Source organism: Miscanthus floridulus, chromosome 10 (genome assembly GCF_019320115.1).
Source record: "Miscanthus floridulus cultivar M001 chromosome 10, ASM1932011v1, whole genome shotgun sequence".
Classification (NCBI taxonomy): domain Eukaryota; kingdom Viridiplantae; phylum Streptophyta; class Magnoliopsida; order Poales; family Poaceae; genus Miscanthus; species Miscanthus floridulus.
In genome coordinates this window covers 848,619-864,578 of record NC_089589.1, presented here as the reverse complement: position 1 = coordinate 864,578, position 15,960 = coordinate 848,619, and the positions used below count along the sequence as shown (strand labels likewise).

At 45.7% G+C, this 15,960-nt stretch overlaps 1 protein-coding gene across 1 annotated transcript; it reads right to left on the bottom strand.

The window, feature by feature from the left end:
• Window positions 1-13,123: 13,123 nt before the first annotated feature.
• Window positions 13,124-14,302, bottom strand: LOC136487346 (uncharacterized). The gene is made up of 6 exons (XM_066484506.1): window positions 14,276-14,302; window positions 13,979-14,158; window positions 13,823-13,867; window positions 13,559-13,722; window positions 13,358-13,465; window positions 13,124-13,280 (listed from the first exon to the last, which is right to left on the bottom strand). The coding sequence occupies exons 1-6, from the start codon at window positions 14,300-14,302 to the stop codon at window positions 13,124-13,126; spliced, it is 681 nt and encodes a 226-aa protein (XP_066340603.1).
• Window positions 14,303-15,960: the final 1,658 nt, after the last annotated feature.

Below are 15,960 nucleotides of genomic sequence, written 5' to 3'. Positions count from 1 at the left end.
AAAGAGAGAGCCGCCGTCCGATTCCGAACCCAACCGACAGCCTGCTGGAATTCGAATTGGGCCCTCCCTTCACGCTTGGCTTGGCTTTTGACCCGGAGTTTTCTATCTCTACTTTCTACCTAGTATTAAAAAAAACTACACTAAAAATATGTCCGTGTTTTACGGCGAGAGTAAAAACTATCAAATATTTAATAAAAGAACAACAACAACAGGACTGATATATCTATATCTACGATGATAATAATAATATACTCCCTCCGTTCCTTCCAAATTATAAGTTGCTTTAACTTTCTTGGTTCATCCATTTTGCTATGTATCTAGACATATTATTTGTCTATATACATAGCAAAATAGATGTACCAAAAAAATCAAAGCGACTTATAATTTAGAACGAATGGAATAATAATAATAATCTATATACTAAATACTAAAGAGGCAAATTTTCTTTCTAAATTTTCGTCTGGCCTCCACGTTATCCCTAACCCTTTATATAAAATTTAAAAGCTATAAGTTATTTTATAATGACCATGATACCATAATGGCCCTGTTTGCTTGTCTTATGAGCCGTACTGTTTCAGCGGAGGAACATCGTTTTTCTCTCACAACAAATCAAAGAATAGTACTTTCAGTCATGCCTTTTCAGCGAAGCGAACAGGGCCCTAGCAATAATACAATGATGCCATGTATATCATGTATCTAATTAAAATACAACATTGATAGATTTTTTTCTCCTATTACAAAGCATAGACTTATTTAGACGTAATCATAACTTTAATTTTCATACTATCCGTGTGTTGCTATAGTTACATTGAGTTCCATGACCTTCTTTGAGGTTCCATAAAAATTAGTTCTAATCTCTAATTAAAGTCCGCAAGGAGTTAGTTGCCGATGTGTCAAGGATCGATTTATCCGTTGATGTTTATGTTGGACTACATCTCTCAGTTTTCATCAAGGAAGTCCTCAGCGGGATTACAGAGATACCCTGGATTAGATAACAAAGTACTAAAGATTCAAGTTTATGACTTAACTAATTAGACTATGAGCTGATCCAAATTTAATAAGAACAAATTTTGTTTCTAATCAAAACTAGATCAATAATTCAGTAGTAGAAATCTTTGTTCCTTAGGAAAGAGTCAAAATTTCAAATGGCTCATAATATTATATTTATCATTTATTTTTAGAAAAAAAAAACAAAACCAAACGAGAGGGCTTACATATAACCAAACATAACCAACAAATCGGAAGCATACATGAAAAACAGGAAACAGAGCAACAGAAAAAAGAAACTGCATCGGACACAAAAGCGAACATGGTCACATGGAAAACAAGAAAAAAAAAACGGAGCAAACAAAAACTGCATCAGACACGAAAAAACAGACAAAAAAAGAAAAAAAATAGAAGCGAACATGGAAAATAGAAAATGGAGCAAGCAGAAACTGCATATATGGGACATAAAAATGAAAAAAGAGATAAAAACTATCGTGTTTAATATTCGGATTAAAACACTATTCATGGTTTAATATTAATGTGTAATAATAATTTCTACTCTTATCTTTTTCTATTTGGATTTGGATTTCTATTCACGCTATTGAAGATAAGAGACATCTATTTGGATTAGGATTCCTAGCAATTCAGGTTACCTAAAAAATACCCTGCATATTCCATATAAAATAAAAAGTTAGACAAACATGAATAGAAACAATTTTCACATTCACATAGTTACCTAAAAAGCTATCAAACATTAATGCAAGTTTTTATCTTTTTTATAAAATAAAATTTAAAAGCTATAATTTATTTTACGATGACCATGGCATCAATAATATAAGTTAATATTTGCAATAATATTGCAATGTCCTGTTAAGTTTGTATCGAATTAAAATACAACCTTAATAAATTTGTTATCTTTTGTTGTAAGTCACAAAAATATTTACTCGTAAATATATCATAGTTTTAGTTTTTGTACTATATGTGTTGTTAGAGTTTGATATCTAGTTGGCAATAATATTTACTCATAAAGATATATGCTCTACTAGCTCATTATCTAACCTGGACAACATCATTGTTGGGAAAATCAATAGAATATCAAACAAAATTAGTGAGAGGCCTATTTCTGGGCCCCAAAATATCAAAAAGAAATGGGACACATGATCTGAAAACTTTTCAGATTGGTGTTAATGCAGCACAACCAGAAAAAAAAATCGAAGGGAATGAGAATATTCCAACGTAAGATAAAAAGCAAACTAAAAATTGTGGGTTATGGTCCATGCATTTTGCACACAAATTGACCATTTAGAATCTAAATTCATTACAAGCTTGCTGGATACTTTAGTTCACAAACCTAATTCTGTTGTGCCACGTGCATCGTACATGCAAATCCTGGTTCTGTTGTTAACTTTATTATTTTAGAAAACTTTTCAAACATGCATTAGACATATGCAAAGTGTGTCTTACTGGCAGGTATGACACCTACACGAGCTATACAACTAACTGTAGTAAAATATTGGACTCAAACAATGTAATAGCTTTGATACACCGTCTAAGATTTCAGCATCAGTGATTACAAATTGAAATTTATTGTTAAAGTTAATACCCATTGATGCGAAGCATTAGTGATTACAAATTTAAATTAATTGTAAGCCATGTAGCCTGAATATATAGATGTTTCGTAATTCACCGATGCATTAAGCAGGTGCTATAAATAGCTCAAGCATTGGATGGTGCCTCCTAATAAAAAAAATAAAAAAAAACAGTAATAGCAACAGCATTTAGACAGTAAACATAGGAGATATGTACTTCCTCCATTCCAAATTATAAATCATTCGAAGAATCTTGGAGAGTCAAAGTATCTCAAGTTTGACTAAAATTATAAAGAGAATTATAAAAAATTTTGAAATCAAATAGGTATACTATGAAAATATAATTGACGAAGAATCTAATGATACTTAGTTGACATCATAAATGTTATTATCTTATCATGTAAATTTAGTCAAACTTGAGATGCTTTGACTCTCCAAGATTATTAGTATGACTTCTAATTTGAGATGGAGGGAGTAGTGTTTGAGTGCTGGCTCAAGGATGACACAAGCTGTAACGCCGTGTCTGTTTCTTTGCCCACAGACAAGTGATGAACAACGCCCATCGGCCGGTGCCATCCCCAAGGTCTTGAGCAACAACTGCTATGGAGATGGCTGCAACAATGAGCTTAATGCCCGGTTCCCCGTCATCAGTTTCAGCGGTAATGTCCCAGGCCACCAATGTCCCCTTCGAGCAAGGGATATGACTACTCCTTGATGCATGCCAAAATCTTTATTCCCGACTTATGAATGACCTATGATATTCAGTTCATCCGCATGGAACCACTCTGCTCGGACCAAGTCCCTGAATCCATCAAATCCGGATGATCTCTTCTCTGCCGAAATGGTATCGTCGTCCCCGAGTTATAGTAATGTTGATTTGATCAGGGTGCTAAGTTTTCACCTTCTCACAAGGCAGCTAGCTATCCTGAATCCTCAGTTCCAGCAGTAGCAGCAAGCACCGCTTTCTCCAATCAACACAGGATCGAGTTTACTCTCCAATGCAAATTAAAGGCTGTGGACAACCAGCAGTTACATACCTTCACACTCATCTCCGTTGCGCGCATCACTTCACTTGGGATTTGCTCCCCTGTCCAGATGTCTCCACGATGCGTTGAATCAGGCATTCAGGCTCCCAAATGAACTCCCACGGTCCCACCCCACCAGCTGGTAGCTGCTGCTTTTGTCCAACGTGAGAAAGCAACAGCAGACAACCAAGCTCAGACCGGAATAACTTGTAAGCCTGACAGTATGCTATTAAGATTCAATGTACTGTTCATACAGAATAAATATCCTGACTCATCTTTTGAACAGGATATGCCTGAAGAAACTAACAGAAGAAAGGCTGAACTGAAAGAGATTTGCTCTCAAATCATCAAGGGTGGTAGGCTTACTTAACCCCTAAGCAAACGACCCTTATCTCTAATTAATCATAACACTAACCGGCTATGCCGCCAGCCTAGGCCCAATAGACCCCTAACGTACTCTAACACTACACCCCACTTGGACATGCAGCTCGTCCTCGAGCTGCAACCTAACCAACTTATAACGATAACTCGACTCGACACAAACCTAACACCTAAAAATAAGCCTTTTACACCTCGGCTCGTTTTGTTATTCTTCCATAAGACACGATGTGAATACGAAGGTGCCCCCATCCAGCAGCTTGAAGACAGACAGTCCTGCCTACAAGAGAGGTGGGGCTGCGGCCTTGATGTTCTTAATTCTTGCTTGATTAGATTGATACATCTCCTCTTCTTATATAGAGAGGTTTACTTGACTTACAAGCAAGGCTTACTTGACCCCTAAGCAAATAACTCTTATCTCTAATTAACCCTAACACTAACGGGTTATGCCGTCAGCCCAGACCCAATAGGCCTCTAATGTACTCTAACAAGGACTAGCAGGGAGTTGATTATTCTCTCATCCGAATGCCATCAGATTTGGAAGAGTTCCCAGAACTTATCACAGAGTGCTCTTCTGGCAGAGGCAGACCTAAACGGTTAGAATTCTGTACAGTTTGAACTTTTTCTGAATTTTAGGTCCCTCAAACTCACTGGACCAGTGGGGGATTTTTTTGCAGCTACTATAAGAAGCACTACATATAAATGAGTAGCAGATATGTCAAGGTAGTTCAGATAACCAACATAATTTAAGTTCTTATGTATTCAGACCCGATAAGGACCAACATGCATTAGTTTCTGTTTTGCTAATTCGGCATATGAGCATCGGATAATTCAAAAAAAATATTGCAAATAAGAAGCTCAAATTATTTCTAGCATATAAGAGTCCATGCACGTATGCTACTAATGTAGTCTGAAATTCCAATATGCACAGTATTTGTGAAGTTGAGGTTTCCTTAGGATTTTGCCGTGCACACAAAAATGTGTAGCAATATCAGCCTATAAATTACCTATAGACAAAAGTGAAACCAAAAATAAAATAAAAAAGGAAGCAAGGGTGGAACCATTGCAGTGGCATGATTTTGGCAAAATAATTGCAACCAAAGTCTTCAAATAGACAACAAACTAATTAAGCAGCCATGTTCAGTAAATCTAACACTCTGCAGCTACTGGTCCGAACCACTGTCACGTGTAGTATAAGATCACTATATGCTGCGCATGATTCCTGGACATTATAGTCTAGAAAGTGACCTGTTCTTAGTACAGGTCACTTTCATTCATTTCACTTATTTTACTGTTTTTTTAGTGGTTTATAGGACTGAGTAAGCAAATGGTATTATGAACGCTTATTGCCTAAATGAGGAAATCCAACATTGTGTAACTGAAGTATGCACACGCTGAAGTCAGAGAGGAAGAGAAATAGAGGAAATCGTGGATAAATCAGGGCAGGAAATGAGATCCATTTAGTTTGGCGCTGGTATATGTCAGGTATTATACTGATTAGACTTCCCTTGATGCACTTACAATGATAGGAATTAGTGAACAAAAAATGCACAAAGAAAACTGTAGATAAACAGAGCAGTTAATCATTGCAATGCAAGCTCCTCGGCTAACTCAATGGGGACCCTCACCTTTTTTTTTTAACACAATGGCAGGATCTACCTTTCAATTAAAATAGGAAAAGATAATTTATGTACAAGCAAGGACACTCTAGATGAAGGTTTCAAACACCCCCCCCCCCCAAGCATGTAAAGGAGGGAAAACACACGCCCCAAAGGGGGGACAACAGCTAAACATAAGCGAGTGCTCTCTTCCTTTGCTCTATGTCTTCTTTATCCTTGCGGCTACTTGCGGCACCGTTTCTATCTTGTTATTGAAAATTCTCCTATTTCTCTCTTTCCAAATATTCCAAAAGGTGTAGATTACTACCCCGTTAAGTCGTCTACGCCCAAATCTTGGCACTTTCCTTGCCGCCTCTTCCCACCATGCCCTGATATGGATGGGGTCTGCCTGGGGTTGTTGTTGCAGTTGAGTGAAGTTTTCCCACGAGAGGATTTGATCCCAAACCGCCTTAGCAAAAGGGCAACATAGGCATAGGTGGAAGCCGGTTTCTAAGGGACCGTTGCACAGCACGCATTGTTGTTGGTGTGGCTACCCTCTCTTTTGTAGGTTTTGCGCCGTAAGAATTTTATCTTGCACTAAAATTTAGGCGAAGATCTTGCATCTGTTCTCCATGTGCGCTTTCCAAATCAATTCCGTACGAAAGGCGACGAGCGAGCCTATGAATTGAATTCTGTAAGCTGAGCGGGTGGAGTAAATCCCATCTTTGGTCCATCGCCAGATGATGGTGTCCTGGATGGCCTGTTGTAGGTGCGCATCCTGTATTCGTATCCAAAGGGACACAAACTCCTCTATGTGGACAGCCGAGGTGATTTTCCTTCCTAGCGAGCGCATCCAATTGTTGTTCCGGAGCTCTTGTTGCACCGTTCGATTTCTCCTTGAAATAAGGCGAAACAAGTTCGGGGCTAGGTACCTAGGAGCTTGTCCATCAAGCCAATTATGGTGCCAAAACTTAGTCTTTGCTTCATCCCCCAAAGTTATAATGACTGAGGAGTTGAAGAGGAGACGATCATCATCAGAACATGGAAGCTCTGAGCCGCTCCAAGACTTGGAGTCGTCCACCCATTCTTGCCAAAGCCAGCGCAACCGGAGGGCTCTCCCAAATCTATGAAGGTCAGGAACGCCTAAACCCCCAAGGTCCTTCGGTCTGGTAACTGTTGGCCAGTTAACTAGGCAGTGTCCGCCGTTGGCATTCTCCTCCCCCTTCCACAAGAAAGATCTCCTGATTTTGTCGATCTTTTTCTTAGTCCATGCCGCCAAAGGAAACACTGTGAGGTGGTAGGTTGGCATGGAGGAGAGGACAGAGGTTACTAGGGTGAGGCGTCCCGCTTTGTTTAGCCATCTACCTTTCCATTTGGGTAACATTTGTCCAATAAGGTCAATGAGAGGTTGCACATGGACCTTTTGTAGTGATCTGATGTGGAGTTGCAGCCCCAAATATTTGCATGGGAAGCCCCCTCTACTACCGGTGAAGGGTGATAGGACTTGGTCTAGGTCGACGTTTGCACAACTGATTGGATGCACTGAGCTCTTTTCTTGATTAATATGGAGTTCCGAGAATGTGCCAAAAGCCTGTAGGGTGATTTTGACGGCTTCTACATCGTCTTTTATTTGGTTGATGAAAATAGCCGCATCGTCTGCATACATAGAGGTTCTCCATTTTGACGCCGTGATGGGTAAGGGGGTGAGTATCCCATGTTGGGTTGCTTGGTCAAGCAATCGTTGAAGCGGGTCCATAGCTAGGATGAATAGCATGGGTGAAAGCTGATCTCCCTGCCGAACGCCTCTGGCATGGCTAAAAGTGCCCCCCTGCCGCCCATTAAGCAAGGCTATCAAGGTGGATGTACGTAGGAGGATAGAGATCCATTCACGCTAGCGCGGTCCGAAGCCCAGAGCCTGCAGAGTCTCAAGCAAGTACCCCCAATGTACCATGTCAAAAGCTTTGTGGATGTCTAATTTCATGAACAAAGCCGGTATCTTCTGCCTATGTAGCCTTTGTACCACTCCCTGGACGTAAAGAAAATTATCATGGCTGCTTCTCTTTTTTATAAATGCGCTCTGGCAGTTGGAGACGAGGGAGTTCAGTCGAGGGGCAAGTCTGTTAGCTAACACTTTGGAGAAGACCTTTGCAATGCTATGGACGAGGCTGATGGGTCTAAAATCTGTAACTCTTGTTGCATCCGTTTTTTTGGGTAGAAGGATGATGCAAGCCGAGTTTAGCCATTCAAAACCCTAGGCATTCAATGTGAATAGGCTGTTCATGGCTGCCATAACATCCTCTTTAATGATTTCCCAACAAGCTTTGAAGAAGGCACCCGTGAAGCCATCCGGGCCTGGCTTTTGTCGGACGGCATGGAATATATAGTATTTTTTACCTCATCACGGGAGAAGGGCACCTCCAAATCGGAGAGATCATGTTGATTGTAGCCATGGGATTGCCAATTAATTGTCAAAGTTCTCGGAACCATGGAGCCAATGTGATTTTTAAAATAATCTCGTATCACCTTTTCTTTCTCTTGATGAGCAACCGCAATCCCCCCATCCGTATGCAGACAATGTATGTAATTCTTTCTCCGGCGTGCATTGGCTCTACTGTGGAAAAATTTGGTGTTAGCATCTCCACAACGGATGTATGTGAGCCTCGATCTCTGTCTGATTCTTGATTTTTCAATGGCTGCGAGCCCATGTGCTACGGGCTTTGAGGCGCCGACATAGGTGCAAGCTCCATGCCAATGAGCAACCTATGCTCTTGGGCTCCTTCTAACTGTAACAATACTTCTTTCACTATGGCGAGCTACAGCCTTCGTATCCCCTATCTTTTTCTTTCTTCCAACGCTTGATTCCTTTTGCCACACGCGCCATTTTGATATGCAAGCAGTTTCATAGGAAGAGCAGAGGCGACCAGCCTATTCAAATGTTTTGGACAAGATCTTGGAAGCCTTCCATCTTAGTCCAGTAATTTTCGAAGCGGAAGGACGTGCTCTGATGGTGGTCAAGCTCTCCCTGTAGTAGCAGCGGGGTATGGTCCGACATGAGCGATGGAAGGGAAGTGTAAGAAAGCACGCGGGGAAGAACAGTTCCCACTCAGGGGGTACATAGTAGTCTATCAATTCTAGTGAGCGTCGGGTTCTCCTGTTGATTGCTCCAAGTGAAGCGGCGTCCATTTAGCTTGATTTCTTTGAGCCTCAAATGATCGATCGTCGCTCTAAATGCCCCCATGAGGCGCCGGTTTAGATTGGAGTTGTTCTTGTCTTCTGCCTGGTAGATGAGATTGAAATCTCCTAGGATGAGCCATCTATTGTGTTCCGGCGGCGGAATGTTCTTCAATTCTTGGAGGAATTGAAGTTTGGCTGCCTCTCCTTGCGGGCCGTATACCACTGTAATTTGCCACCTTGTTCCATCCGCCCTCATGTTGATTTGCGCGGTTATAGTGTTCGAGGTAAGTACAATGTCGGAGAGGTCGAAGAAGTCTTCATTGACAGCAAGGAAAACGCCTCCTCGAGTCTGTTCCGCCGGGAGCACAATATAGGAGTTTACAAATTTCGCTCCTACTGTTCGGCGCACCACATTATGATCCATAACTTGCATCTTCGTTTCTTGTAGACATACAATGGTGGCACCAGTGGTTCTCACTAGCTCGCTCACCAAGTCTTGCCGGGCGCCATCATTCAAGCCCCTGACGTTCCAGTTAAGTATTTGACAATTCAGCTGTGCCATAAAGAAACCAATGGACCCCTGTTGAAGATTAATCTGTGGAGGGAGGCAAGAAGGGAGCCATCTGGGGCTGTGGTACTGGCATTAAGAACAAAGTTAATCACACTGAGACACATGGTCATGAAAGCAGCAAATTGGAGTCACTGATTCATCTGAATGCCAGTGGCTGTCAGCGCAGTGATACAATGCAAGAGTTTCTTACATACAGAGCTGATGCTACAGTGAACTACTAGTTGGAGGGGCCTTCCAGTGTGGTGGGGAGGCGACTGTAGGCCTCTGGCTGTCGCCCCACCGAAGCACCATGACTGGACGCTCACAAACCGAAAGTGGGCTCTAGATGTGAAACTCCTGGAGTGGTGATTGGTTACTATCATTAGTACATTGATGTACCCGTCGCCATCAGCAGGTATCTAAGCGTGCGGAGTGGAAAGCGCTGCTGCAGCATCGAGGCCACACAATGCCGTTAGAGCCTTCATGGCGGCGTCGGTGAGTGGTCCCTTGAATAGGCTAAAGTAGCGCAGTACCGCATCGTCGTGGCTGAGTCCTTCCACGTCGAGGATGCCAAGCCTTTTCATGAGCACCTGTCTGGCCTTCGCCTAAGTATCACCTCTTGGCCAGTTCATGGCTGTAATGCGCACGCTCCTACGTGCCGGAACCACAAGCCTCTTGCATCGCTGTGGCGGGCTGGCTTGGCGTGATGGAACCTGCAAGATGGGTTGAGGCAGAGGGTGTGACATCCCCTCTAGAAATTCTGACACCGCCGCTGCAGTGGCAGGCATGCTGTGGACAGCGTCCTGTACCTCTAGAGTTGCGCTGGCATGCTCCGGCTGCTGCCGCTGGAGATCGTTTGCCATGCGCTGACGGCACGATCAGATGGTGGCCGGTCCACCGGGGGCAGCGTCTGGAGTAGACGAGTCTAGGGCGGAACCGCATCACCTGGGCGCTTCCAATTGGTTGTGCCTGCATCCGGTGTGGGGGGAGCACTTGGCCGCCTAGAGTAGACACGTCCCGTGCGGAAGCGGCGTTCTACAGCGAGGTGTGAGCGCTGCTGTGTCACGATGCCGGGGTCACTGACGGGGGGAACCTGCAATTCATTCAGGCATGAGAGAGGTATAGTGGCCGTCAGTGACTTCGAAGAAGAGTTGCTCGGTGCTGTGGCATCAGGATGGGCGTCCGGCTTCCAGGTTGGAGAGGCTGAGGGCGATGGAGTCATTGCCTGATCATCGAATTGACTTTGGTTAGCACGCACCTTGGGAGGACTTTGTGATGGGTGATGGTTGTCGCTGTTGCCACCACTGAAGTCAGGCGACTTGCAGCGCAGGCGTGGTGCCAGGGACTTTGAGCGTGCCGTTGTGGGCCTCGGCTCCGAACGCGCGTGTCTGTGCGGCCTGTGATGTGCATCCGTTCCCTGCTCTGACCTTGGGTTCGGTGATTGACATCCACGGGGCGGCCGGGGTCAGTCCTCCTGTTGTCACCTGCAGCGATGCTTGGGGTAGTAGAGAGGCGGGCGCCATGGCCAGTAGCGACATTGTCCAGTGGGCGTCGATGACCTCCGTGCTCGGGGCTCGGTGTCGACGTCCACCGTGCCTGGACTCCGAATGCTCTCGCTCCCGGTCCTTGGGCACACGCAAAAGGCTGCGGGTGAGAGAGTACCAGTTGTCACCCTGACATTCACAGCACCCACGACGGTCATCGTCGTCATGGCGACGGCTGCCGCGGATGTCAGTGGAGGGTCGAGGCGGTCGCGCGACGTCTCCTCCCCATCAACGACATTGTAGTCCCACGTGTATACAGGGGAGCAGCAAGCACGTCCATCTGCCCGGTGGGTCCTCCACCAGGTCCAGGTGCACCAGCACCCTGAAGGTGAGTCCCCGGCGACCACGAGCAGGTTGTGAACTGTGAAACTCTGCTTTCCTGCACGACAAGGTCAGCCAGGTTACCTTTGGAATGTCGGACGAGTTGTGCGTCCAAGCCCAGACACAGAGTGCCCTGGTGTCCACACGGTCCAGTGAAGACTTCTCGACATAGTCAAGGTCGCAAGCTCGGGCGACTGCCCTCTTGGTGATGCTCTCATTCCAGACGTGAAGCGGGATGCCCTCCAGGCACAGGCGAACGCGGTACTTGAGGTCGCAGATGTCATCGTGCGTGACCAGCTGCCACAGCCTTGTGTGGATGTCGAGGTTGCGATAGGGGAAGGTCCCCTGTGCCACAGCCTCATCACGGTGGTGTCGGTGGTTGAAGTTGATGAAGAAGTCTTCGGGGGCGTGCCTGACGACGGTGACATCCTCCGAGCGAACCGGAAAGTGGTGGCAGATGGCCCTCTTGATGACCTCTGGCTCCACCACCGGTCGGATCCCCCCCAGCTAGGCCACCATGACATGCATGGAGAGGCGGTCGAGCTCGTGGTCCATGTCGTCGACGGAGAAGGCCACGGCACATGTGTCGAGAGGACGGACAGAGGGGTCCCCAGGCCTGGCCATCGCGTTCGTTCCCAGAGGTGGGAAGTTGCTGTCGTCGAATGATGGAGGAGCAGTCTTGGGCAGGGGGGGTTTGTTGCTGGGAGGATGAAGGTCTGCCTTTGCACACACTGCTTTTATGCCCCCAACGGCCACAAGAGAAGCACCACACAGGGTCCCTGCAGTCCGCCGCAGCGTGGCCAGGGGAGAGACATCTGAAACATTTACCTCTCATGCGCCTCTACAGTTCATCGCTGTGGTGATAATGCGCCAATTTGACCTGTGTGGTTGAGGGAGTTGAATGCATCGTGCCTTTGAACTCAGGGAGACGCCACCAGCGCCTCGGGTGCACCATGGACCATCCGCCTTCATCTTCTGAGGCGAGGTGTGCGCGTGAATGCGCCCCATCGGCCTGCTGGCTCGCCCCGGTGACAGCCCTGAGCCACCCCCTTCAGGAAGGAAAATCCCCATCAAAGCAGGGCGCTGCAGCCTGGAGGGGGGGAGTTGAATGCTCGGCGGATTGAGAGCCAGAGGCATGCTTCACTGCAGCGGATCTAAGGCAAGATTTCGTGGACGCAGCGCCGATGGAGTAGTAACATCTCACAGAGTGGTTGCAGAGGCGAGAGGCGAACTTGACGCGCTTACCAGACGTGCTTCCTGTCTTGTCCGACGCGCCGGCAGCAGCAGCGGGTGCAGCAGCGGTTGCGCCGAGCCGGAGCTCCAGCCCCACGGCGACTAATTTGGGGACTGGGCGACTTCCTGTCTTGTCCGACGCGCCGGAAGCAGCAGCGGGCGTAGCAGCGGGCGCGCCGAGCCGGATTTCCGGCCCCACGACGACCGATTTGGGGACTGGGCGACGGGGAGGCGACGCACGGGGCGTCAGGCGGCGGGAGACGGGCTCGATCTGTGACTGTGGGCCACTGCAAGCTTTGCGAGTGGGATGAGGAGGACGGCCGCGGGGTGGGGAGCGCGCAGTAGCGCACGACGACAGGGGGCCGCGGCCGGTGGCGGTGGATCTGGGTTGGGGAGCGGCGTGCGGGGGCGGGGGCGGGGGTGGGGCGGAGCAGGAGCGGGGGAGCGTAACGGTTCCATTGTCCTACCGGGGACCCTCACCTCAATGTAACCATTTCAAGTGTTTAGCAGGTCCAGTTCCCACATTTGAGAACCAATGGAACAAAACTAACCTAACTGATCTCAGCCAAACAAGTTGCATATTAAGGCACTAATGATTGGGAAAATATCACACAGTACAAAATCAAATGAGTGATGGCAAACAAGAAAGATATTCCGCCGGTCTAATGAGTATCACTCCAGCTGCTTCTATACTCGGTCATACCAAAACTAAACTGCGATCTTCTCAGGTAAATAGTGATTTCTTCCCTTCAGGAGCTTTCAGGAGCTTGGGCTCTTCGGCCTTCTGACCATTCAGCACAGCTTCGATTTTGTTAACCGCATCTTCCAGCCTCTTTGTCAGATCAGACTGCTGTGACACCACTTTCTCCAGCGCCATAATCCTGGTAGAATGCTCAGCGATGACATTATCAGTCATCTCCTGCTTCATGTCGATGTTATCCTTCAAAAGCTGTGTAACCTCGGTAAGCGTTCCCGGAACGGAGTCCCCTTCACTTCCCAGCCTAGAAGTCCAGTAACGAAAACCACCATCGAGCCAAACAGATAATCAATTCCAGTCGCTGTAAGCCTGAATCCAAATACAAATTTCAGTTCAGATATGATGACAGTTCAGATACGATGACTGAATTAAAGCAACAGGAGATGTGGCAGTACAACTCACCCTTCCTCAATAATGTACAGAACAAAGTCTGACACGAACTTCAGTGGCACCAAAACCAACGGCAGCGCATTCTTCAGGGCCTCCAGGCTTTTCTTGCGCTGGTCAGATCCATCAGAGAACTTTCCAACGGCTACTCTCAGCTTGTGACAGAGCTGCTTGTAGATCTATAGTAGAACGATATAATAATGAATTAAAGTTGAGGCAACTTAGGCTGAAACATTATATTCATTCAAATATGACTTTTTATGGTTCCTATTGCATTACCTCAGGTTTCGGCAGTCTGTATGATACGTCATCTAGCTCAATGTACTAAGCAACAAAATACACATATTAGTATGGAAAACAAATGCATGTTTTTTGGATTCCAATGTGGCACATACAACGAAACAAATAGTAGAGAAGGGAATGTAGTCATAATACCTCACAAGTAGAGTTGCCAGGGGTTCCTTCCAGACGAAGAATCGCCAGGTGCAGAAGTTCCGGACCTGCAGCATTGCAATCCTCCCCAAGACTTCTGCGACTAGAAAATGAATAAAAGAGCACGCACAAAGAAATATTTAGTAACTTGCAGAACATCAGATTAATAACTTGCAGCGGGGTCTGAAACAATAAAAGACCAGCTCAAAATGATTTTCACACCAGTGTTTATTTGTCTGATAGCAGGATTCTACAATTTTTTTAAAAGAATACCTAGGAGTCTAGGACCCTGACTATCACAGAAATACTATGGAACCGATTGTCCATTCTGCTTAAAATCTTATTACAGACAACATCAGCAGTTAACAAGACAAAGCTTCAAGCAATAGTAGATGATACATCAAAATCTGAAAAGAGTGGTCAGAAACAATAAAAGACCAGCTCAAAATGATTGCCACACCAGTGTTTATTTGTCCGATAGCAGGATTCTACAGTTCTGTAGTTCCCTGACAAACACAAAAATACTATGGAACTGATTGCCCATTCTTGCTTAAAATCTTATTTCAGACAACATCAGCAGTTAACAGGACAAAGCTTCAAACAATAGTAGATGATCCATCGAAATCTGATGAGTGGTCTGAAACAATAAAAGACCAGCTCAAAATGATTGTCACAACAGTTTTTATTGAGTCTATTTGTCTGATAGCAGGATTCTACATAGTCTATTTGTCTGATAGCAGGATTCTACATTTTTTTAAAAAAACTAGGACCCTGACTATTATAAAAATACTATGGAACTGATTGTCCATTGTTGCTTAAAATCTTATTTCAGACAACATCAGTAGTTAACAAGACAAAGTTCAAGCAATGCTAAATGATCAAACAATTTATCATACTCCAGCATGATTTTAACCAGAAGACATACAGCATCTAACAACATGTATATAAGGTAAAAATTCAATGCATCTAACAACATTTTTAACAACGGCCTCAGGGCCCAAAAGCAAATCTGGTTTTATATGCATATACCTTTGTAAGCCATATTCTTATATTCATCGTCATCCTCTGGAATAGCCATCAAAGACATCTCTCTCCCCCAACCTCCTGTTCCTGCTCGAATAAACAAACGCGCCGATAAATCAAACGGGGATCGGCAACAGAACGGCGATAAATCAAGGGCAAACGAGGATCTAACCGTAGGTGGCGAAGGTCCCACCGATGAAGCCGCCGAGCGCCGCCACAGCGGCGAACGGCAGAAACCTCACCGCCCGCTTGCCGAGGGGGAAGGCGTCGGGCAGGACTGCGACGACGCCACCGCCTCCGATTGGGCTCCAGAGTGCTGTAGGAGGGAGGACGTAGCCGCGACGAGGAGGTGGCGGTGGCGGGGGCGAAGCTGTGTATGTGACAGTGGGTGCAGATGCACCCACGCCAAAATTAAGGGTGTGTTTGGATCTAGTGACAAGAGGTGTCACGTGAGGGCGTCGCATGAGGTGTTCGGATACTAATAAAAAAATAAATTACAGAATCCGTCGGTGCTCCACGAGACGAATTTATTAAGCCTAATCAATCCGTCATTACTGTAGGGGACAGTGACGCCTAAGAGGGGGGTGAATTAGACAACTTAAAATTCTAACTCTAAACTATGGCCTCTTTTTCTAACCTTAACAAAACATATGCAAAAGATAAACTATCTAAATATGCAACTACGGTTTTGCTAGTGTGTTGCTATCTCTACCGCAAAAAGGAGTAATACAATCAATGTAAATGCGGAAGCTAAAGAGCAAGGTAGAGATATGCAAACTCCCGTCGACGACTCTAGTATTTTTATTGAGGTATCGAGAAGCACGCAAGCTTCCCCCTAGTAATCGTTGGAGCCCCTCGTAAGTAATCCCTCGCAAGGGCCTAGCTCCCGGTCGGGTAACTCCGTGGATAGTCTCGGGCCTTCCCCACACGCAAGTGGGTCTCCGACGTGCCTTTCGGCAAGC